At 45.2% G+C, this 26007-nt stretch overlaps 1 protein-coding gene across 1 annotated transcript in view; it reads left to right on the top strand.

Moving 5' to 3' along the window:
* The window catches only part of kcnh2b (potassium voltage-gated channel, subfamily H (eag-related), member 2b), a 295325-nt gene that overhangs the window by 267308 nt on the left and 2010 nt on the right, over nucleotides 1-26007 (top strand). The window contains exons 6-15 of the mRNA XM_038997228.1: nucleotides 16266-16696; nucleotides 17211-17214; nucleotides 17686-18076; nucleotides 20857-21056; nucleotides 23632-23884; nucleotides 24416-24609; nucleotides 24812-24914; nucleotides 25261-25444; nucleotides 25478-25536; nucleotides 25684-25873. Of these exons, the coding sequence (XP_038853156.1) occupies nucleotides 16266-16696; nucleotides 17211-17214; nucleotides 17686-18076; nucleotides 20857-21056; nucleotides 23632-23884; nucleotides 24416-24609; nucleotides 24812-24914; nucleotides 25261-25444; nucleotides 25478-25536; nucleotides 25684-25873 (2009 nt within the window). The remainder of the gene's footprint in view (nucleotides 1-16265; nucleotides 16697-17210; nucleotides 17215-17685; nucleotides 18077-20856; nucleotides 21057-23631; nucleotides 23885-24415; nucleotides 24610-24811; nucleotides 24915-25260; nucleotides 25445-25477; nucleotides 25537-25683; nucleotides 25874-26007) is intronic.

The following is a 26007-nucleotide window of genomic DNA, read 5'->3' as shown; positions in this document are numbered from 1 at the left end:
TTGTCTATAATTAAATAGCCTACAGTATATGCAGCTTCTCTTCTGTCATTATATGTTGCCCTAGAAGACTAAGTTAACCCTTGCTCACCAGAATTATTTCATAAATCGATTGAATCATTCATTCTAATTGACATTGGTAAAGTTCTTTGTCATCTCTAATTATTTCGTGGAACAAAGACGTTTAAGGACCGGTGATAAAAATGCAATAACTAAAAAAAACGGGAAATAATTTCTGTGCAAAATGTCCAAATTACATCAGTTTGACCGGTTGTAAGGAAATGGAAAGCTGTGAAAACACCCCAACATGTTTTTATCAGCTTTTATGATGCTGATAAAGATCGCACCAGTGGTGGGAAATGTACCCAATTGTCGTTGAGTAAAAGTTAAAATACCTTTTTAAAAGAAAATGACTCAAGTAAAAGTTAGTCACCCATTAAAATTCTACTTGAGTAAAAGTCTAAAAGTGTTTGGTTTTAAATATACTTGAGTATAAAAAGTAAACTATAAATCATTTCAAATTCCTTATATTAGGCAAACCAGATGACACGATAATTTAAAAAAATTATTACGGATAGCCAGGGGCACACTTCAACACTCAGATATAATTTACAAACAAAGCATTTGTGTTTAGTGAGTCTACCAGATCAGAGGCAGTAGGGGTGTTCTATTGATAAGTGCGTGAATTATACAATTTTCCTGTCCTGCTAAGCATTCAAAATGTAACGAGTATTTTTGGGTGTCTCTGTCACGCTGTATAAAGATAGGAGACAAGCGCAGAAATACGTAGTAGGGTTTTTATTTTCTCCACCCAAACAAAAGAGCTAGGTGTAAAACCTCTAAATAATACACGAGACGAGACCCGTAAAACAAGTGCACAATAACACGTAGCATGGAAGCCGATACAACAGCACAGGTGCTCACAAGACCAACAGACTTAGTAACAATAACCGAAAAGGACAAAGGGGAACAGAGGGCACATATATATATACACATACTAATCAGGGGGAATGGGAACCAGGTGTGCGTAATGAGACAGTCCGAGGTTGGTGGGAATGAATCCAGCGCTGCACCAGCATGACACCGGCCTCGGAGACGACCACAGGGACGCATTGCGGGTCGGTCAGGGCGCGGACGGTGAAACTCCCTGGTCAGCGAAGCGTCCAGGATGTCCACCGCAGGAACCCAGCACCGCTACTCTGGGCCGTACCCCTCCAAGTTGATGAGGTACTGGAGACGCCCCGCCTGACGCCTCGAATCCAGGACTTCACTGACCAAGTACCTCCCTCGATGTCCAGAGGAGGAGGCGGGGCGTCACTGGGTCCATCCTTAGCAAGGGGAACAGGCACCACTGACCTGAGGAGAGACACATGAAAAGTCAGGTTAATGCGGTAATTAGCAGGGAGTTGCAAACGGTACTTTACCTCATTAACCCTCCTCAGGACTTTAAACGGCCCCACAAACCGCGGGCTCAGCTTCCGGCAGGGCAGGCGGAGGGGCAGGCGGAGGGTGGAGAGCCAGACCCGGTCGCCTGGAGAGAAGACAGGCGCCTCACTGTGGTGGCGGTTGGCCTGTTCCTTGTGGCCGACGCACGGTCGGCCTCAGCGCTCCGAATCCACTCGTTCACCGCAGGGGCCTCTGTCTGGCTCAGATGTCAAGGTGCCAGGGCCGGCTGATACCCCAACACGCACTGGAAAGGAGTGAGGTTTGTGGAGGAGTGGCGGAGGGAATTCTACACGTACTCAGCCCAAGGTAGAAAATCCGCCTTACTGTCACGGCCATCAACAGAAGAAGACCAAGGTGCAGCATGGTGAGCGTACATATTCCTTTATTATATGACACCGACAAAAACAATAAACAATCCAAAACAACCGTGAAGCTAAAGGGCTATGTGCCACAAACAACGTTAACTTCCCACAAAGACAGGTGGGAAAAAGGGCTACCTAAGTATGGTTCTCAAGACAGCTGTGTCTGATTGAGAACCCTACCCGGCCAAAACATAGAAATACAAATAATAGAACTAAAGAACATAGAATACCCACCCCAAATCACACACTGACCAAACCAAAATGAGACATAAAAAGGTTCTCTAAGGTCAGTGCGTGACACTTACTCACTAATGCCAGGTAGCCTAAAATAAGGAAAGAACAACCTCAATGTAGCCTATAGATATAAATTACACAAGAATTATACATTTATGGATGTTTGAAGGTATTGTTTTCTCTTTACTCAACCCACCCGCCCTTCCTCCAGACAATATATCATGACCCTAAACCCACCCACCTGCCCTTCCTCCAGACAATATATCATGACCCTAAACCCACCCACCCGCCCTTCATTCACACAATATTTCATGACCCTAAATATAACCCCGGGGACTGCGGGTTATGAGTCAGCCTGCGCATCACTACTAGCCCCTACTCCCTAGCCACTCCTAGATACCTAGTGTTAGGGTTCGTTCCTTACGTCCTTCTTTGTCAATCATTGGTTCATTGGTGAAATTAGCATTATGACAATATCTTTAATTAAATCATTCAAAACCTTTATTAATGCAATTTCAGACAGAAGTTGACAAACAGGAACATAGCACGCATGTTTCTGAGTAAGTTCTGCCCCCACCAATGGGTCTCCAGTGGTTTTATTAAAACCCTAAGTCGCGCCCTGGTGACGTCACTACCTATATCATCATCCTCTACTCCTGTGACCAAAACCATGCCTACAAAGCTGTATAAACAGGGCCTTTATTGTTAGCTAAACACTTAGCAGTAAATGTCCCCTCCCCCCAAAGTTGACCTATTGTGGAATGTTTACCTAGTCTTATCTCCTTCACTCCCCTGCAGAGTTCTGTCTAAAGGCCTCTTTATAATGAGGCAGAAAAAGAGAGAGAACTAAAATACAAATGTAGAACAATACTAAACTTCTACAATGACTATATCTATTGTTAATCAGTAGTCTAAAACCCTATAAATGTAAGGAGGGAGGGGTCTTTCAACCCCTCCCCTTCTATTAATAAAACATAAGCATAATACAGTTTTTTCTAATACATCAAACATTTGGGTACAACCCTTTTTATGACCCCTAGGTGAACCCGACACTAGCACAGGCGGCTGGTGGCACATTAATTGTGGAGGACAGGCTCAGAGTAATGGCTGGAACGGAATCAATGGAAGAGTATCAAACATATGGTTTCCAGCCGTTATTATGAGCCGTCCTCCCCTCAGCAGCCTCCTGTGGTACCTAGGGAGTAGGAGCTTAGAGTCCGTTTGGAAATCAGCATTCATGTAGAGGCTACAGTAAGCTAACCAATGAACCCTTGTTAGTTTCTCTCCTCCATACAGAGTAAGATCTTCCCTGTATCATGACAGCATTAAATGAGTGCCACCATGAAACCATATTCATCAGCTACACTACAATTCTAAGGGTTCTCAGAAGTTACAGTACATAAATTAAGGATTCCACTTTGCTCTGCCTGCTGGTCCTGCTAGCCCTTTCCATGGCCAGACGGCCAGCCACTGGGAGCAGAGAAAAGAGCCAGAGCCATGAAAGTAGTGAACGCCATGCGGGAGCTGAGAAGATAACGGCAGAGCTGTTTGAACAGGGGAACATTGTCCTGGGTGAGAAGGCCCTTCCTGCTATGTTTAATTTTTCATTATGTTTGGCTTTTAGATCGAGGGGATGTGGCGTTATGAGCCCCTAAGCCTTGTGATGTTACACACACACAGACACAGACACACACACATACTGTACACGCTCACACATGCAAAAAACATACACACACATGTACGAAGCATACATACACAACGGCCCCCTGCCCCTAGCCAGCGCTCACACCATGAGGTAAGAGAAAAAACATATGAAATCTATATTTTATATTGACCCTGACAGCATAAAGTAGCTGGGTTTGCCAAGATGTCCGACACTGGGCTTGTTTTGTTTCATCACGAGGAAGAGGACATTTTCTTTTAGCTGTAAGAAGTTGTCAATGCCTTCATTTATGGACAGTCTTTTTTTATAGACATGTCTCTGCTCTGTCCCTTTTTACCCGTTTCTTGAACATCACCTTAATTGAAGTTGACGTGTTCCATCAATATTTTGACCTTGAATTCCTTTCAGCAATTTTGTAATAGCATTAGTTGTTCCGTACCTCAAGGCTTGATCCGGTCATCGATTTTATGTCTCAATATCAGAGCTATTAGGAGGAAATTGTGTTTCATATCTTAGGGTTGCTTTAATCCAAGGATGTCTGAAAGAGACACTTGAGTACTTTGAACTTTTCACATGGTTTGTTGTAGACAGTATCTGAAATCCTTTCCTGACTGTCTTTTATCATAGCTACTGACAACTGCAGATACATTGCAACAAAGTTACATTTCAAAGTGTTGTTGTCAGTGGCGTAGTGCTATTTTTATAGGTGGGGGAGTTATTTTTTGTTGTTGTAAATGAGGTCATCATTTCCTCAATCGAATTTAATGCCGACAGATGTATCCTATTGAATATCATTATATATAATATGCATAAAATGCATCCTCCAATTGCAACGTCTGCCTATGCCGACACATATTGTCTCAAGGACATTTTCTATTTTTAATACCATCGATCACCGAGTTAGGCATACCTCATTTAAAAATAGGCCGTCAGTGTCAATTGTGAATGACAATTCTTCATGTTTTACTGGTGAAACTGCATCTGCATGCCAGTCATTTGATCTCAATCAGTTTAATGAGAATAGAATATGCATGTATATCTTCTTGAATTACTGTCTGGTGAGTGAATTACAGCAGATGCTGTTAAACTATTAGCCTTTCTTGTATTTTGTTTCAATCAAAGCATATATCCTGACTAGCGGCGCTGTTTAGCTGTTGCGCATGAGAAAAAAGAGTGACTATTCATCTTCAGCTAACCATTCTAAAATCTCACTAGAAATCAGGTGTTTTTGGTGTAACATCGTTACAGGTCTATTATTCTATTCTATTCAGTTCTATTATGTGAAATACTAATTCATCGTTATGTGATCGTGCAAGACATTCCTTCAGCTTTAATCTAACTTTACTAAACGTGCATCATTGTGATCCTATTCTATTTGTAATAATAACAATAATAATAATAAGTGATGAATAGGAATTTTAGACGTAGGCAACATCTTGATGAGTGTTATTTTAAACGATTGGAGCGCCCTTCGTGTTTCTGAATGTATACCGCCAGGATCACACAATGATGCTAAAGAAGTGGAACCAACTGGTGGTGCTGCAGGATACCTGGAAGATAGCTCTACCATTCGGCTAGTTCAGGAACAAACAACAATCATTTGCAGTGTAGCCTAATAAGCCTACGACTATGTGGTATATAGCTGTTTGTAGACCTAATGTAAATACAAATAGGCTACATGTAGCTTAATATCATTGCACTGATTGTGAGGAGAGCTTTATTGTGGCTAGGTATTTCATTGTATTGTGTAGCTTATCATAAATATACGTTGTAAAATTGCACTAACTGTGTTTTAAAACAGCCATAGAATCAAAACTACAAATCCAATTTTATTTGTCTCGTGAGCCCAAATACAACATTAAATTCTTACTTACAAGCCCTTAACCAACAATGCAGTTTTAAGAAAAATAAGAGTTAAGAAAATATTTACTAAATAAACAAAAATAAAAGATTAACAATAAAATAACAATAAGGCTATATACAGGGGGTAACGATACCGAGTTAATGTGCAGGGGTACAGGTTAGTTGAGGTAATTGAGGTAGGTAGAGTAGGTATGTAGATGAAGGTAGGGGTATGACTATGCATAGATAATAAACACTGAATAGCAGCAGCGGGGGGGGGGGGGGGGTCAATGCAAATAGTCCAGGTAGCCATTTCAATAGCTGTTCAGCAGTCTTATGGCTTGGGGGCAGAAGCTGTTAAGAAAACGTTTGGACCTAGACTTGGAGCTTCGGTACCGCTTGCCGTGCGGTAGCAGAGAGAACAGTCTATGACTAGGGTGGCTGGAGTCTTAGGCAATTTTTTGGGCCTTCCTCTGACACCGCCTAGTATATACAGTAGGTCCTGGATGGCAGGAAGCTTGGCCCCAGTGATGTACTGGGCCATACGCACTACCCTCTACAGCGCCTTGCGATCGGAGTACGAGCAGTTGCCATACCAGGCGGTGATGCAACCAGTCAGGATGCTCTCGATGTGTGCAGCTGTAGAGCTTTTGTTGTGGTGTATTCATGCATCTCAATAAACTATAACCTAAATGCATTATTAGCTCCAACTTGGCCCAAATCACATACCCTGACATATCAAGCTAGAACGGGCCTTGCGTCTCAACCAATAGCCAATATAAGCTAAATATCCCAAGCAGGGCTACAGCAACTTCCAGAGAGGATCAGGCTCCTTGGGCTTTGTGGTGGCCACTGGTTTGGGTGTCCTCGGAAGAACAGTGTCGCCGTAACCATGTGGTCACATATCGTTCTAGGTTCTACTGTGCAAAAGTAGAGAGGGGGTCCGTGGAGTTTTATGAACATCAAGGCAAACACATGGTGATTTTTTGTTCTGATTGGTCAAAGTGGTAAGCCTCCGACGGGTCTCTGCAGGGCACACACATAGCCTACAGGTCTTCATCATTCTCACCACCGCCAGAGAGAGGAAGAAACCACCATCTACCTACCTCTAAGCTGCTATATTTATTTGGTTTGTCATTCTACTGTTTTTCATGGAATATTTGTGGTAATTTAAATATTATTTATTTATCAGAATACATTTTCCGGAAATAGTTACCAGCTCTGTGTATTCTCAAATTGAAAATGGTGAGGGAGCGGTTCTCCCCTGCGCCCCTGCAGCACTACAACCCTGGTTGTGTCACGGTTTTCTAAAGTAGAACCCAGAAGCAGACCAGGACAAGGAGAGTAGGACGAAGGTGAGTATTTATTTACAAGTTTAAACGTAGAGGTAGAAAGATCCAGGTGGCGGAGCGGGCAGCGGAGGTGAGTTGATGGGCGTGAATAGGCAGATCCAAGGGAGTAACAGAAGCCACCGACGACCAGGCAGGGCTGGGGTGAGTGTTCCGGGTGAATGACTGTAGACAGAACAAACGGAGGTAAGTTCAAGGCAAGCAAGACGTACAAAACAACAAAACAAACTATCAAACTGGAGGCTGATACGCTGGCACAACATACTGTTCATGGCTAACGATCCGGCAGGGAATGGATGTCAGGTCAGAGCTTATGAAGTGGAGGGGTGATGATCAGGACCAGGTGTGCAGATAGCTGATGGGATACAGGTGCGGGTAATCAGAGATCTCCCAACTAGCTACGTCGCCCGGCAACCAGACAGGGTGCGTTCCAGGACACCGGAAAAACACTCCAGGACAGAACACAGGCAAAAACAGACTCAGGAAGCGGGATTCGTGACAGTACCCCCCCTCCGACGAACGCCACCGGCGGACTACCCGGAGCGCCAGGGTGGAGGCGGTAGAAGTCACGAAGCAGGTCAGCATCAAGGATCTGACGCCGAGGAATCCAACTCCTCTCCTCTGGACCATATCCTTCCCAATCCACGAGATACTGGAACCCTCGACCCCGCCGTCTGGAGTCCATGATGCGGCGCACCGTGTAGGCAGGACCACCTCCGATCATCCGAGGACGAGGAGGAGGGGGCAACAGAGGACTGAGGAGAACCGGCTTGAGGCAGGAGACATGAAAGGTGGGGTGTACTCTAAGCGTTGCAGGCAACTTTAGTCGAACCACAACAGGATTAATGATTCTCTCCACCACAAACGGACCAATGAACTTCTGTGACAGTTTCTTCGACTCAGTCCGTAGAGGAAGATCCCGTGTAGCCAACCAAACCTTATCTCCGACGGTATAAGCGGGGGCAGGAATACGGCGACGATTCGCCTGGATCTGATACCGGTCAGAAACTCTGAGGAGGGCCTTCCTGGCCCGATGCCAGGTCCGGTGGCAACGACGAATGTGGGCCTGGACAGAGGGAACCGAGAGATCCCTCTCCTGAGAAGGAAACAAGGGAGGTTGGTAACCGTACAGGCACTGGAAGGGAGACATCCCAGTGGCAGATGAAGGGAGAGTATTATGGGCATACTCGACCCAGGGTAACTGAGAGGACCAAGAGGTGGGATCAGAGGAGACAAGGCAGCGCAGCGTGGACTCCATCTTCTGGTTGGCTCTCTCCGCCTGACCATTAGATTGGGGGTGAAATCCAGATGTGAGACTGACTGTAGCTCCAATGGCCAAACAGAAGGATCTCCAGACAGCAGAGGTAAACTGAGGACCACGGTCAGAAACAATGTCACTGGGCAACCCGTGGACCCTGAAAACCTCCCTAACAAGGATCTCGGACGTCTCAGTGGCAGATGGAAGCTTGGAGATGGGGACAAAGTGAGCGAACTTGCTGAATCTGTCCACAATGGTCAGAATGACCGTGTTCCCAACAGAAGAGGGCAACCCCGTGACAAAGTCCAGGGCCAGATGCGACCAAGGTCGCCGGGGAATAGGTAGGGGGTGAAGAAGCCCAGAGCTGGGCCGATTGGTACTCTTATTCTGCGCACAAACAGGACAAGCGGCAACAAACCTCCGGGTATCTTCTCCCATGGCAGGCCACCAAAATTGTCTGCGCAGTAGCGCCATAGTCCGAGCAACGCCAGGGTGACAAGCTATCTTGCTGGCGTGGGACCACTGAAGGACAGCAGAACGGACCGACTCAGGCACGAACAACCGACCGGGTGGACCGTTACCGGGGCCGGGCTGCGTCCGAAGGGCCGCCATCACATCCTCCTCGATCCTCCATGTAACGGCTCCCACGACAAGGTTCTGGGGAAGAATCGTCTCAGTCTTGGCCCCACTCTCCTCCGTCTTGGAGAACATCCGGGACAAGGCGTCCGCCTTGCCGTTCTTCAACCCAGGTCGGTGGGGAGGAAGTGACAGAGCCTTCTGCTTACTGAACACGTCACCCAAATCGTGATAGGTTTCTGGAACCAGGGACAAATCAGGGGGAGCAGACTCACTGACCTGACTGGGAACAGCATGAGAACAGGCAGTCCTAAGGCAGTTAGCATGACACTCAATGCTCCAACTAGTTACCTTACCCGTCACCCAATCAAACGAGGGATTGTGTTCTCAGACAAGGGTAACCAAGAACCAGAGGAACATGGGGCGAAGGCAGAATGAAGAAGGAGATAACCTCTGAATGATTCCCCGACAACAACATCTTAACCGGTTCAGTCCTCATAGTGATCCGTGCCAGACTACTGCCGTTCAGAGTGGTTGCTTCAATGGCTTCCGGCAATTGCTCCTTGGAAAGCCCCAGCTGTTCCACCAAGTCGGCATCAATAAAGCTGCCATCGGCACCTGAATCGATAAAAGCGTTCATCGCTAAACTCTGATTCTTATTCATGAGGGTCGCAGGAAAACGGGGTCTGACAGGGTTCTTGGGAGGTTGAAACTGGCTCGCTAAAAGTCCTCCCAAACTTAGCGAGCCGGGCAGTTTAACGGGCGCTGAGGACAAGCGGAGATGTAATCCCCCGAGCTACCACAGTAGAGGCAGCTGTTGGTCTCACGTCTACGTTGGCGCTCCTCCTTAGTTAACCCGTGCCGCCCCACTTGCATGGGTTCAGGATCTGGCGGCAAGACACCTCCACTAATCCCGTGTGGGGAATAATGATCAACACGTTCTGGTCCACTTCCTGACCCGAATGGTAACCGAGTTGCTGATTGATTGGACGGGCCCCACTGCTTCTCCCTCCTTCTCTCTCGGACTCTATTATCCACCCGAATAGATAATGTGACCAAACTGTCCAGGTCACTAGGCTCTGGATAGGAGATCAGCTCGTCCTTGAGTTGCTCCAACAACCCCTGGTAAAAAGCCGCTTGTAGTGACTCCTCATTCCAACCACTCTCCACAGCCAATGTCCTGAATTCAATCACAAAGTCTGCCACACTGCGAGCTCCTTGGCGAAGAGAGAACAAACGCTTAGCTGCGTCCTTACCTCGGACTGGATGGTCAAAAAGCTTTCTCATCTCTGCCGTGAACTCCTGGTATGACGCCATGCAGGTGTCCTGTCGTTCCCAAACAGCTGAAGCCCATTCCAAAGCTCTACCACGCAGAAGTTCAATAACAAAAGCTATCCTAGCCTTGTCTGTGGCGTAAGAGTGGGGCTGCAGATCAAAAACTAAACCACACTGCATAAGAAATGAACGGCATCTTCCCAAATCCCCTTCGTACTTATCAGGCGTTGGAACCTTGGGCTCACGGAAGGAAACAGCTCCAGAAGCGGCAGGTGAGAGGGGTGAAGCAGGTGGTGGATGATCCGCCGGCAAACTGAGCTGAGCCTGGATACTCGTCAGACTAGCAGAGAAGTTCTGAACCGAAAACGCTAACTCCTGTAGCGCCGTACTGTGTTGTCCCAACATCCTCCCCTGATGGGTAATGGCATGGCGAACGGAGTCCAGGTCCGCTGGGTTCATCCTTGGCCGGATCGTTCTGTCACGGTTTTCTAAAGTAGAACCCAGAAGCAGACCAGGACAAGGAGAGTAGGACGAAGGTGAGTATTTATTTACAAGTTTAAACGTAGAGGTAGAAAGATCCAGGTGGCGGAGCGGGCAGCGGAGGTGAGTTGATGGGAGTGAATAGGCAGATCCAAGGGAGTAACAGAAGCCACCGACGACCAGGCAGGGCTGGGGTGAGTGTTCCGGGTGAATGACTGTAGACAGAACAAACGGAGGTAAGTTCAAGGCAAGCAAGACGTACAAATCAACAAAACAAACTCTATCAAACTGGAGGCTGATACGCTGGCACAACATACTGTTCATGGCTAACGATCCGGCAGGGAATGGATGTCAGGTCAGAGCTTATGAAGTGGAGGGGTGATGATCAGGACCAGGTGTGCAGATAGCTGATGGGATACAGGTGCGGGTAATCAGAGATCTCCCAACTAGCTACGTCGCCCGGCAACCAGACAGGGTGCGTTCCAGGACACCGGAAAAACACTCCAGGACAGAACACAGGCAAAAACAGACTCAGGAAGCGGGATTCGTGACAGGTTGTTGTCCTCAAATGTAGCTTTTGTGATATCTGTGAAATGTAGACATGTTATATGAGAAAGCTTTTTGGTTTCACACACATCACTAAAAATAACCCAATAAGTCCTTTGGGAGGGGAGGCTCACTGGAGAAGGGTGCGGCACTGAACTGTATGTGTGCGTGCCGTCATGCGTGCGTCTGACAGACACGACATAGTGATTATGTTTTTCTAACAGGCTAAATATAGACAGTAATGTACAATTCATTACTCATCACTTCAATTGGAGGTGCAACTGTTGATAAAAACTGTTGATAAAAACACTGTTTTGCCTCCTCCAGCTAGCTCACCTGCTTCTATTCTTCCCTGCATACAGATACAATGTGTTTTCACCGTGCATGATACACACTACACACAAACACTACACACCGCTTTGCGACTCACTTTAACTCTCACTGTTTAAATCTTACTCTGGGAGCTAAAAGCTCTCCACCCCTTCTCCTCACCCCCTATACCTCATGCCTGCTCTCCACCCCTGTACCTCACGCCCTATACCCCACCCTTGCTCTCTACCCCTGCTCTCTACACCTGCTCTCCATGCCTGCTATCCACCCCTGCTCTCTACCCCTTCTCTCCACCCCTGCTCCTCACCCCTGTACATCACCCCCTATACCTCACTCCAGCTCTCCACCCATCTCACTCATACTCACCCCTACTCCTCACCCCTATTCAGACTCACCCCAGTTTCTCACCCTTGTTCAACCTCATGCCTCACTGAGTCATTGACTTACCAAGGCTAAGAGCGGATGATTTCATTGCTTCCGTCTGACCTCTCTTCATGACCCTGCAGTATATACTGGGTTTGTGTTTTTGTTGCTGTTTTATATATAGACCAAATGCTCTTACTAATCAGCCTACAGCTAAAAGTCTTCCCGATTTTTCAATTTAACTTGAAGGCTCACTGAAGCAGCCATGCTTACTTTAGCCCCAAACCTCTAATATGCTTATGAAGATCACCAGGAAGATGTGTGTCAGAGTTAACACGGCCAAACTAATGTAGATGAACCGTTGATTCTAAAGGGTACTGTATCTTATACAGTCATACTCTTGTCGGGGCTACCTGGTTTTGAACTCCTTTACCTCACGTGGTAGCCTGGTCCCAGATCCGTTTGTGCTTTTGTCTACTCAATTGTCAAAACATGCTAAACATGACATGTCAATTCCATAAGGAGTTGGCAAGAGAGCAGAAGCAGACTGGCACCCAGGCTGGTCATGTGGTAGACTGGCACCCAGGCTGGTCATGTGGTAGACTGGCATCCAGGCTAGTCATGTGGTAGACTGGCACCCAGGCTAGTCATGTGGTAAACTGGCACCCAGGCTGGTCATGTAGTAAACTGGCACCCAGGCTAGTCATGTGGTAGACTGGCACTCAGGCTAGTCATGTAGTGAACTGGCACCCAGGCTAGTCATGTGGTTGTCCTTTTGAGTAAGTCTTCCAATGTCTGCCTCCACCCCCAGAAATGATGGACATTTACTACAAGCAAAGTTGCATAAAGTTGCTTTGGCGTGCATGTTTCACTGTACCCATGACATAAACAATACCATCTGCCTTTGTATTAGTCAGTGGGAGGCATGATAGAAACCCCTAGTGCCTGTCAAGCTCAAACATTTGACCTGACATGACTCAGCTCCATAGAGAAGGGCCAACACACTGTGATTTATAGGCCACACACACACACACACACACACATACACATACACACACACACCTCTGCATGATGCACTACCTGCAGTCTAGCACGGCACCTGCCTTCCTAACACAATCACTGAACACTGTTGGGCTGAACACCTGCCGTACGTGTCCATGGACCCCCAAAGGCGACCTCCCCCTGAACGACCCCAGCCCGCCTGTCTGTCTGTCTGACATGCTCAGCTGGAAATATCGCCCCTGTCTCAGTGAGAGGAGCATTCTGGGTACAGGTGCCACACTGAATCAACCTGAGGGCAAGACAACATGCAGTGATATAGAGGGCAGATCCAAAATGTTGTTATTGTGGAATGAGACCACACTGTATTTTTACAGGCTTTTGCAGGTGATGTATCTACAAAGGTAATCATGTGTTATGTCTTTCTCAGATACTTCAAAGCCCTCAACACAATTCATACCTTCCTGGGTATTAAATGGTACATGGTGGAGATTTTTCAATGAATCCCAAAGAAACAACGGCAGTTAAATAAAGGACTGTAACTAACCAATGTGTCCTTAGTATTTTGTATGATGGTCCATACATAGTCAAAGTGCTGATACTGCACCACCACATTAGCAAGAGGGTTACCCATCTCTAGTTCGGATGTTATGGTGATAGGGCCATGCTCTGCTGGGTACTTCTACGACAACAACAAGAAAGGAAACGGCTTGCCTAAGAGCCATCAGCTGTACTGGATTAGTAAGAACACAGATTCCCCTGAGTATTTGGAGTGTGGAGGGAGAGAAAGAAGGAAAGAGGAAGGGTGGGGAAAAGAGAGAGGGCCGCAGCCGTCGGGCAGCTGCACCCGTGGCCTCAGCTGTTCTATTCGGCTGGACTGGAGCTCACACAGCCCACTGTTTATCCAGCCCTCTCTGTTCTCCTCAGGCCTCGTCACACTGCTACACCCAGAGAGAAAAAAGTCTCTCTCTCTGACCAAATCTAATATTAATTTCTGCCTTTTTATTAGCCTGTTGCTAAGCCCTGGAGAGCTCAGTCACTTACAGCGTCTAGAATGTTCTCCTCCCATACCCTCACACACACTGCCTGTCACTCTATGTCAGTGGTGACTCGTGACACAGAGCTTACAGTCAACAAACCCAATTGGTTGTGGCATTCACAGAAGCTACTCACAGTCCCGCCCCACAACCCTAAGAACTTAGTCATAGGAATTTGTCTTAGATTGTCTGCCTTTTTTTTAACAACAGTGCCTTGAATATACAGAACGTAGCAAGGACTCAAAAGTCTCACTGTGTTGTCTCTGGAAGCCAGCCTGCTCTATATTTCAGGAATAACCACAAATATCCTCTGCATTCATTTTCTACCCATTTTCATCCCCTTTCACTGAAGTTAACCAAGTGCGTGTCGAAATTGTGCAATTGTTCATATTTGCATTTATACGCGTGCTAATATTACAACCTGATTTGTATAGCCGGTTTAAAATGTGATTTGTATAGCCGGTTTAAAATGTGATTTGTATAGCCGGTTTAAAATGTGATTTGTGTAGCCGGTTTAAAATGTGATTTGTGTAGCCGGTTTAAAATGTGATTTGTGTAGCCGGTTTAAAATGTGATTTGTGTAGCCGGTTTAAAATGTGATTTGTATAGCCGGTTTAAAATGTGATTTGTGTAGCCGGTTTAAAATGTGATTTGTGTAGCCGGTTTAAAATGTGATTTGTGTAGCCGGTTTAAAATGTGATTTGTATAGCCGGTTTAAAATGTGATTTGTATAGCCGGTTTAAAATGTGATTTGTGTAGCCGGTTTAAAATGTGATTTGTGTAGCCGGTTTAAAATGTGATTTGTGTAGCCGGTTTAAAATGTGATTTGTATAGCCGGTTTAAAATCTGTGTGCGTGTGTGAGAGCCTCTGGGCGAGTGACATGAGATACTGTCAAAGCAGTGTGTGTGTTTTCAGCTAGCTACAAGTGTATTCTGAGTGACATGAGACACTGTCAAAGCAGCGTGTGTGTTTTCAGCTAGCTACAAGTGTATTCTGAGTGACATGAGACACTGTCAAAGCAGCGTGTGTGTTTTCAGCTAGCTACAAGTGTATTCTGTTGCAATATGCTTGTACAGATGGTTAGAGAACGTCTGTCAATCTGTCCTCTCCCGGGGATGTGTGTGTTCAAGGCAGGGAGGCTGTTCTACTTAACCTGGGAAATGGGAGGTCAGACCCACCAGTGCAGACAAGAAGTAGTAAAGCTCTCGGCTGCAGTTGGCTCCCTTAAAAATTGTTTACCTTTGGATTTTGGAATCGGATAGTGTTTGGTAAAGGTTCATTTTACTGCCCTGTTTCAGCTGAATGCACTATACCTACATAGTAGCTAAGATGTTATGGGACATAGTATATAACAAGTGTAACAGAAATGATATTATTCTATTCACAGCATCCTGCCCTTGTTATGATATGGCCTAGCAGTGTTATTGAGACAGTGTCTGCCTGTTCGATGTTGGGTCGTGAGTGGGAGATGTACTGAGTTATGTCTGTGTTCCATTACTACTAATCAGTTCAACACACCATCCTGGCTGCGTGATTCACTACTGTTTAATTCTGGGAGACCAGGAGAAATAACTCTCTCGTTGTGATTAGTTTCATTTTTCATTGCTGCTGACTGGAGTTGGAATAGATTACTGAAACAAATCCAATCCACTGGAACTGCATGCTCTGGCTATGAATTTGACTGTTAATGTGCATGTGTGTGAGTGTTCATGTGTGTGAGTGTTCATGTGCGTGAGTGTTCATGTGCGTGATTGTTCATGTGCGTGATTGTTCATGTGCGTGAGTGTTCATGTGCGTGAGTGTTCATGTGCGTGAGTGTTCATGTGCGTGATTGTTCATGTGCGTGAGTGTTCATGTGCGTGAGTGTTCATGTGCGTGAGTGTTCATGTGCGTGAGTGTTCATGTGCGTGAGTGTTCATGTGCGTGATTGTTCATGTGCGTGAGTGTTCATGTGCGTGATTGTTCATGTGCGTGAGTGTTCATGTGCGTGAGTGTTCATGTGCGTGAGTGTTCATGTGCGTGATTGTTCATGTGCGTGGGTGTTCATGTGCGTGGGTGTTCATGTGCGTGAGTGTTCATGTGCGTGAGTGTTCATGTGCGTGCATGCGGGTTTGAGCGTTTGTTTGTTCCGCTCTGCTTCAGGGATTACTTTAGGAGAGTCCTTCCTATCACAACAGCTTCCTTCAGCCTCACTGGACTCTGAACATTGCTCTAATTGTGAAACGTTGTTGTTTCCCCTCCAAAAGAATAAAGCACATGCGGTCCAAGGAACTCCTGTCTATTCTATGCTACCTTATACAGGGTCACAGATGCGTTATGAGGCGATATTGTGAGGTTTTGGGGAAACATTCATATTGTCCTTCCCTGCCCACTTCTTTCTTTCTTTCTTTTCTTTCCTTCTTTCTTTCTTTTTTTAAATTTTCCTTCTTTCCCCCCCTTTCTTTCCAGCATATTGACCCAACTTCTTGATCATAAAGTCTTACCCCTCCCCCTCTCTCTCCCACCAGGTGCTGTCGCTGGGTGCTGACGTCCTGCCAGAGTACAAGCTCCAGGCCCCTCGCATCCACAAGTGGACTGTCCTCCACTACAGCCCCTTCAAGGCGGTGTGGGACTGGCTCATCCTGCTGCTAGTCATCTACACGGCTATCTTGACCCCGTACTCCGCCGCCTTCCTCCTCAACGACCACGAGGAGGTGGCTATGGTGAACTGTGGCTACTCGTGCTCGCCGCTCAACGTGGTCGACCTAATCGTGGACATCATGTTCATCGTGGACATCGTCATTAACTTCAGGACAACGTACGTCAATACTAACGACGAGGTGGTCAGCGCTCCGCTGAGGATAGCGGTCCATTACTTCAAGGGCTGGTTCCTCATCGACATGGTGGCAGCCATTCCCTTCGACCTGCTCATCTACCGCAGCGGAGAGGAGGTAAGGAAGTGGGAGGAGGGGAAGGGCATTGTGGGTAAAGGAGTTTTGTGAGGACTACTGTGTGTTGGAATGCATCTTGGGTTATGAGGATTGTCAGATGTTATGATGGCCTACTTAAGGCCTACATTGTACTTCTGACTCGATGCCTAAAGAACTGTGGTTGAGTCTTGAATTGAAAGGTTTGATTCCGTATTGAAGGGTGGTTAGATCCTGTATAGTGGTCTATAGAAAATCAATAAGGACCAATGAAAACTATTTGCAATGAGCTTTTGGGACCTCCAAAGTCAAATCTCCCTTTGAGAACTCCATCATTTATGGACCTCCAATTAACTAAAAGTAAGGGATATGTCCTCAAAGGCTGTGGAGCAGAAAAACAACTGTGGAAGGTTGTACTTTCAACCTTCTTGCCAATGTTTAATTAATTGAACCTGAAGTGGCCAGTGAGCCAAGGAAGTGGACATTTTCCCCAGAAGAGGACTAAAATGTCTTGCAAAGTGAGAAACTAGGCTTTCTGCCGCGTAGGGAAGTAATCAAGTCCTTATTTATTTGGTGTATTGACGCGGTGGGGGCTCCTTAAGACAAGTATAATTGGTGGGAACTGAACTGAACCCACTAACAGCACAGTATATAATAGAGAGGATTTAACTGCTGCTGAGGGATTGGGATTGGTTACAAGTCTGGGGCAGAGGATGATTTGCACATTCTGTACATTTCAGTAAGGTTGTTTATCCTAAATGGGCAATAAAGCTTCAAAACTTTGAACTGACTTCCTAAATCAGGGGTGGCCAACCTTATCTGCAGAAGGCACAGACTTTTGACTTTTGTTCCAGTCAAGCAGTCACACACCTGATTCAACCAGTCAACTAATAAGTCTTCAATCAAGACATAGATGAGATGAATCAGCTGTATTAAAGCTTGGCTGGAGCAAAAGCCTGCAACACGGGCCCTGACAAGGTAAGATTGGACACTAAACAAACCATTTCTCCTCTCCTGCCAGACGACTACTCTGATAGGCCTGCTGAAGACAGCCCGCCTCTTGCGGCTGGTGCGCGTGGCGAGGAAGCTGGACCGCTACTCGGAGTATGGCGCCGCCGTCCTCTTCCTGCTCATGTGTACATTCGCCCTTATCGCCCACTGGCTGGCGTGCATCTGGTACGCCATCGGCAGCGTGGAGCGCAACGGCAGCATTGGCTGGCTCCACACGCTGGGCGAGTCTTTGGGGAAACACTACAATGAGACGGTGCAGGGCTCGGGCCCTTCCATAAAGGACAAGTACGTGACGGCACTCTACTTCACCTTCTCCAGTCTGACCAGCGTGGGCTTTGGCAACGTCTCCCCCAACACCAACTCCGAGAAGATCTTCTCCATCTGCGTCATGCTTATCGGATGTAAGTACGGGGGGGGGGGGTTACTTTGATTTGATTGGTTAGTAATGTGGTGGCTCCGCCTCTGCTCAAATGTAATTGTTCCTTGTTTTGTTGCAGTGTTTTCTATCTTGGTAGCTGCTAACACTTTGATAAAAACAGGTTTAGTGTTAGGGTCGAGATGACGGTTTTATGTCTAAAAAATGATCATGTGGATGTAGCCTATAAAGAAGGACTGTTTGACATTTCTACCTCACCAAGCAAATCCGGCTCAGTTCTGCAGCGTTGGGAGTGCAGAGATGATTCTGTCACGTTACAATATTAAGTGGATGATGATGATTACTATGCAGTCGCAAGTCTGACAGTGTTAACACAAGGTCAAAATGTTTTCTTGTAAAATATGCAATTAAGTACTTTTTTCTAATGAAACTGGATTTAATCAAGCCATTTATCATTTCATGTGTTAATATATTCGCTAAATATTCCCTAGTAAGACATCAGCTAATATCTTTTTAATATAAATACACTTATCAAAATATCTTCCTCTCCGTGAAACAATTTCCCTCATCGTGTTTGCCTGCAGACACACATCATGTGGAGCAGGAAGAAAGCTATAACGATAATGACCAGATTTCTTTACAGATCTCTACAGAATTAACACACATATGGAGATGATTGTTCATCACTCACACCTTGATGTTACAGCCATCCATATACAGTACCAGTCAAAGGTTTGGACACACCTTCTCATTTCAGGGTCTTTCTTTATTTATACTATTTTTTGAATAATAGCGAAGGCATCAAAACTATGAAGTAACACATATGTAACCACCCTTTGCCTTGATGACAGCTTTGCACACTCTTGGCAAAAAAAAAAATGTTTTTGCTTTGTCATTATGGGGTATTGTGTGTAGATTAATGATGAACAAGAAACTATTTAATCCATTTTAGAATAAGGCAGTAACGTAACAAAATGTGGATAAAGTCAAGGGGTCTGAATCCTTTACGAATGCACTGTATATGTAAAGACGAGATTACATCAGGAATAGTCTGATGGGTTACAATATTAGCCTATCACTTGTGAATTATATCTTATCACTTGTGAATGATGGCTTTTTCAAATCATAGTCGCACACCTCATGTAGCCTTGCCCATAGGCCTATATGTTTTAATAGGGTTTGTATCACAACTAGTGGCCAAATAACTTCTTCAAATTAAGCACATTAATCCGCTTTACAAGGGGTGTAGAGCCTAACTACCATACATAAGCAACGTGTGAGTTTCAAGTTAGCGGAAGATACTTTTGTTACCATAAAAATGTACCTTTATAATAAAAGCATTACATGCATAATTGCATTTGTGGTCACTTTTGATAATGGTGTTTTCCGCTAATGGAACATTCTCGCTTAATAGCCTACTACCATGTGCGCATTGCTGTGCTTATAATGTGAAGAAATAGCCTAATAGTTTATCAACATTTTAGGCTAAACGTTCTGATCTGTTGCGTCAGCCAGATTGCGTAAAAAGTTTTTTTTTATGCTAGTTGTTGTATTCATTTGGGATCTATTGCATCCCACAACTGTCCCAGACTATGTTTGGAATGTTTATTTCTCGCACAGATTCGACTTTTGTACTATAGGGGATAGTATATTGACATAGGCTAGTGCTTTTACTGTTCATTAAGCCTACTCATCTTGTTGGCTGTCGAAAAGAAAATGTGGACAGTTCTTCCAATATCTTCAATATTCACCTTGGAATTGGATAAGGACACGCACAGTTGTGTCCCCGATGTGTCTCTCTTCACTTGTAGCCTGTGAGAAAGACCCGATCACGTGATGGAGCGTGCAGCACTCAAGGAGAAGGGCACAACGGCCACTGGCTACAAAATGAATGGATTTTTTTTAGGGTGCGTTACAACCACACAAAGGGGATGCCACAGTGAAATTCTAGGCATTATCAAGTGCTTCTCAAATTGTGAATGAGTGACTGATGTAGTGTGTACAGCCTGCATAAAAAAACAAAGCAGAGCTCATGCCTTTCAAGCGACTTTTTTCAAATCATCATTAGAGTCGCATCATGCAGGCTTACAATGTGTTAAAAATCTAAACATACAGTATAGCCCAACATTTGTAGAACAATTCTAAATTAAGCATATAAGAATATATATTTATTTGTTAACCGCTCAACACAGAATAGCCGCATGCGCGCACTTCCTCAAATCGTTTAGAGAAGATTTTATTCAGCTTTGTTCAATTGTATTTTTCATACTATAAAATAATGCCACGGAATTCTCAGCCAATCTTGTGTAGCCCACAGCCATTTGGCATAGCCAGATCAGGACCTAACATAAGGACAACTCAGAGTATGCTATTCTGTTCTGAAATAGACTACATTTTCTTCATATATTGTTTCTTTAGACCTGTCTAAAATAAATAATGAATTTATTGTGAAGGTGTAGGCTATATGACATGGATTTATTAGACTTTTTAAAATGTAGATGTTCCAAAGGTCTGCATTAGTAGCTTGTGTGGAAGCCAGGAGATGCTAAATGTGTTTATGTTAATTAACAGTCAATTAGCGTGAGACCGACAGTTATTTGCTTGACAATCACCGCCACAGCCCTAGGCATGAATGGCCATGGCACATACAGTCACACACATGCATGCACACATAAATACACACACACACACCTGAGATACCATAACGTTGATCGTTTCTCAACTCACAGTGCCCAAGGTGTAGTAGACAGCAGTAGTATTCTATTCACAAAATCCTAACTCTCTTCTCTCCTCTCAACCCTACAGCTCTGATGTACGCCAGCATCTTTGGGAACGTGTCGGCCATCATCCAGAGGTTGTACTCGGGTACAGCGAGGTACCACACCCAGATGCTGCGGGTCCGAGAGTTCATCCGGTTCCATCAGATCCCCAACCCACTGAGGCAGCGGCTGGAGGAGTACTTCCAACACGCCTGGTCCTACACTAACGGCATCGACATGAATGCTGTGAGTGATACACACACACACACACACACACACACACACACTCACACTCACACAAGACAGACACACACAGAACATACACATAAAGATACACACAGCACATTGACATCAACACAGTGCATAGACGTAAACACATACATCAGGGATGGGTATCTTTATAGGAACTCAGTCACAGTCTCAACTTGAAATGTGGTTGTGCATCAGCAGTCAGTCAATTAGTCCATGTCAGCTAAAATGTTTCATATTGGTAAGTTAGTCTAGCGGCCAGCTATCTAAACTTGTAGTATGCATGGTCCAATTACCGACCGGGGTGGGGGCCATTGATCATCTGTTATCATATTAAAAGCTGCAAACATTTGCCTCCACCCTATGGCAAAATGTGTAGAATTGCAGGAAATTTGCTGTAAAACTGCACATTTTTCTCTCCGCCCCATGGCAAAATGAGAAGAATTGCATGGAATTAATTATAAAATTGCTAAATGTTCTCGCCTCCCCATGGCAAAATGCAGGAAATGAACTTTAAAACTTGACTTTAATGGCAAGGTTGCCATTCCTGACATACTGTACATGAATGCTATGATTCATATACACACACACGGTATATTTTCTGCACAGTCTTTTAAAGACTCATTGACCTAAGAGAGGTCTGGCCTGAAAGCTGTAGTTGATTTGTGTTGATTAGGGTTGTCAGTACATATATCCTCCAATCAACTCCTCTCTCTCCCTAGGACTGAGCCTACACTCTCTCCAACATGCTTTAAGTACCAAACGCAATAATGATGTAACCATTGACTTATTACATCATGTCTGCTAAATTACTAAAATGTAAATACATTACGGAAGTGCATTTTTTATGCAATTTAGGAACAAAATTCCTAATACGAAATTCCAATATTCCGTCTTAAAGCGGCAATCAACAGTTGAAACAATAGTGCTGGAGAAATTCATAGACAGCTATGGATGCAAGGACAGACCATCCATGATATTTTAACCTTTTTTTGGGCTATATAGTGTTTGTTTTTGTTTAAAAAACTTTTTTTGCTTTGTCATTGTGGGGTATTATGCGTAGATTGATGAGTGAAAAAAACGATTTCATCCATTTTAGAATAAGGCTGTAACGTAACAAAATGTGGAAAAAGTCAAGGGGTCTGAATACTTTCCGAATGCACTTTATACACACCTGTGTGTGTGTGTGTGTGTGTGTGTGTGTGTGTGTGTGTGTGTGTGTGTGTGTGTGTGTATTTGCCCCCTTTCTGATTTCTTTCTGAATACATTCCCGAATGCACTGCATTGTTCAAGAATCAATAGTACATTTCAGTACAAAAATGGATTAAGTAACAGCAGATTGCCCCTTTAACTCCTGTGTTTAATGTAAATTATTACATGTAAAAGAGACATAGAGAGGAAACAAACAAGCCGTGTCGCTTGTTAGCTCAACTTCCTCATCATGTTAGGTTGAGAGTCCATTGAACTGTGTTGGATAAGTAAAATGCTTGTTGTGGTGATTATAGTGGTTGTTGGGATGTAGCCCCGGCCTCATGTCTCTCTGACTGAAGGTCAGTCGTATACTCTGTCTTTTAATGATGAGGAAATGTGGCTGCCATGTCCGTAACAGTTTGTCTGTCTGGGCTGGGTAGAGATGGACCAATGACTGTATATATGAATGGACAAAGCCATGGATCACGTGACACCATTCATTCCTATGTAAAGACTCAATAGCGCATTGAAGACAAATGAAGTTGGTTAAGATGGCGTCTCATGGAGACAATATGCACAGTTTCAGCTACTCCAGGAAGTGATGTTGCAGGCTAATTCAGTGCTGCCCCCTCTCATTAAATAACTCAAGTTGAATGCTGACCTGGGTACTGCAGGCTGCCATTAGCAACTAAATTATCCTCATTACTTTGTTCTGTGTGCGATTTTAAAATAATCAGTTCAAGTACATACATCTGGTGTATTAGAAGCAATTATTGGTACCATGATTGAATTTGATTATTACTTTTTTTACACGAAGATTGACCACGAAAATCTGCATTTTTCCATTGACTGTAATGGGGATCCTGTTTTCTGCTAACAATGGCTGTGGTACCGGGGTCGGCCTTGAATTTCCTTGGCTTCAATGAGAGCGGTGTCAGATCAAGATGGGGGGGGGGGGTGTTTGAGACGTTGGTCTGGTCTGACAGCTTTGTCCCAGAGTCGGACATAGAAAAACTCCTACTCTTTTCTCTGAAAAATTGGGGGAATTGGGGGAAGCCCCTTGCTAGAGGAGAAAATCATTAAAAAGATTTGTAGTAATTGTTTTAACTACATAGGTAAAGCTGCAGCCTTACAAGTGAAAGTATTACTAAGGCAGATTGCTGATGAAATATTGTAATTGTTTTGGGTAAACATGTGATTTGCCGCTACATATCAGAAAATTTACTTTTTCACAGAATTTGTTTAATGTTTGTTGTTCAAAGACAGCAGTGACATCTACACTGCTTGTCATAGACTCACTAGACAGTAACACTCTATCGCTCTCACTATCCCTCTCTCTCTCTCCCCCTCCCACCTCCCGCCCTCTCTCCCCCACTACCAGGTGTTGAAGGGGTTCCCAGAGTGTCTCCAGGCTGACATCTGCCTCCACCTCAACCGTACCCTCCTGGAGAACTGCAAAGCCTTCAAGGGCTCCACTAAGGGCTGCCTGCGAGCCCTTGCCATGAAGTTCAAGACCACCCACGCCCCGCCCGGCGACACCCTGGTGCACGCCGGCGACGTGCTCACCGCCATCTACTTCATCTCGCGCGGCTCCATCGAGATCCTCCGAGGCGACGTGGTGGTGGCCATCTTGGGTGAGGATGATAGATGATAGGAGCTACTATTACTGTAGCATGTATCAACCCAGATAGTCCAGGTTCTACGGCTAGTCTAGCATGTATAGGCTACCAAATGAGACTATAGGCTCTACTGTCACTCTATAGGGTCTACTGTTGCTAGAGTAGCATGTACCAAGCCAAAGGGGAAATGAATTGAAGAACAAAGTGAATTTGGTATATTCAGATATGATGTGCTAGGGAAACTCATAGATGGTCAGAGATGGGCAAATAAGATATACAGACTTTCAAAGGCAATTCTCCCCAGCATAAATAATATATAGGCCAACACTGCCATCTACTGGGCAAAAATATGACCCAATTTATACCTCATACAGCTTCAAACTCTGGGCAGCCGAGAAGGGTGAAATGCTATTTCATTGAACAAGCACTGCTATGTACCATTTGGAGTTATTGTACATTTGCCATGTAACTTACCAGTAATAACATAGCACTGTAAAACATTAGCATTTTTCGATGCATGTAAAAGTGTCCTCTCTTCACTCACAGGGAAGAACGACATATTTGGCGAGCCCATCAACCTTTACGGGCGAGCTGGGAAGTCTAACGCCGATGTGAGAGCTCTGACCTACTGTGACCTCCATAAGATCCACAGAGAGGACGTCCTGGAGGTGTTAAACATGTACCCCGAGTTCTCCGACCACTTCTGGATGAACCTGGAGATAACCTTTAACCTCCGGGATGTGAGTGACCTTAACTTCCTCAAGACAGGTCAAGACCATAAAAATGTACATTCAAATATTCATGTATGAATGCAAATGGGTGAATGAATGAATGAATGAATTGGTGAATTATTTCCATTGTGCATCCCTATGGAAGACCTATATAAGCCCTCGAACATCACTTTGTGATTTTTCGAGACGTTTTCTTTGTTAATCCCTACAGACCAATATGATTCCTGGCTCTCCAGAAAGTGACAACTCAGACTGTATAGGATTCAACAAACTGCGCAGACGCAAACTATCATTCCGGCGCCGGACAGAGAAGGGTAACCACCACATTCCCCTTCACTCCGTCGTCTCTGTTCATGAGAGCAAAACGTATTCTTTTCTCTGTGGTGCCCAGAAGAAAATAATACTCAATGATGACTCCCATGCACACTCAGTTGTTCATCACAAATAAAGTTTTCCAATTCCATGCAGTGTGTCATCATCTGTCCTCGTTTCTTACATTTACAATTTAGTCATTTAGCTGATGCTCTTATCCAGAGCGACTTACAATAAGTGCATTCACGTACTCATAGCTAGATGAGACAACCACATTTCACAGTTATAATAAGTACATTCTTCCACCAGTAAAGTCGTTATCATCAGCAACTCAACTTGTCCTCTCAGATGATGCAGATGCAGGAGAGATTAAAAAGGAGAGAGCCAATAAACCACTACGGCAGAGACGGAAGGAGGCGGCCAGTAACCAGGGGGAGGGGCCTCTGAGCTCAGTGTCCTCCCACTCCAGTGGCGACGAAGGGGAGGAGTCTGTGGTCACATGCCCTGCCCCTCCATCGGCTCTGCATGAGATGTCCCCGGCTCAGGCCACCACCCTGAACTTCAGCGACACTCCCGAGGGGGAGGGAGACCCAAAGGGGGGCAACACCTGCAATGCACTCACAGGTGGGTCTGGGCATCGATGTGGAAACAAACGATACACACACCTCATTAACTTCCATAGCAGACATACCCTAGGGCACATCAATGTAAAACAGTAGAGTATACCCTGTTCTTTACCCCTTTCTTCCTCTCCCCTCTCTTCACAACCAGGAGCATTTTCAGGGGTGTCCAACATCTTCAGTTTCTGGGGTGAGAGTCGGGGCAGTCGTGAGTACCAGGAGCTGCCGCGCTGCAGCCTGCCCTACCCTCCCCCTCTTAACACGCCCCTCAACAGCATTGGCCGCAGGCAGCGCACCGAGCTGGAGAACAGACTGGACCTGCTGCAGAAGCAACTCAACAGGTACAGAGACATACAGGGGCAGAGACATACAGGGGCAGAGACATACAGGGACAGAGACATAGAGGGACAGAGACATAGAAGGACAGAGACATACAGGGACAAGGACAGAGACATACAGGGACAAGGACAGAGAC

This window comes from Salvelinus namaycush, chromosome 7, assembly GCF_016432855.1.
Source record: "Salvelinus namaycush isolate Seneca chromosome 7, SaNama_1.0, whole genome shotgun sequence".
Taxonomy (NCBI): Eukaryota; Metazoa; Chordata; class Actinopteri; order Salmoniformes; family Salmonidae; genus Salvelinus; species Salvelinus namaycush.
Note: the sequence above shows the minus strand (reverse complement) of the source record. Positions and strands in the feature narration are given on the sequence as shown.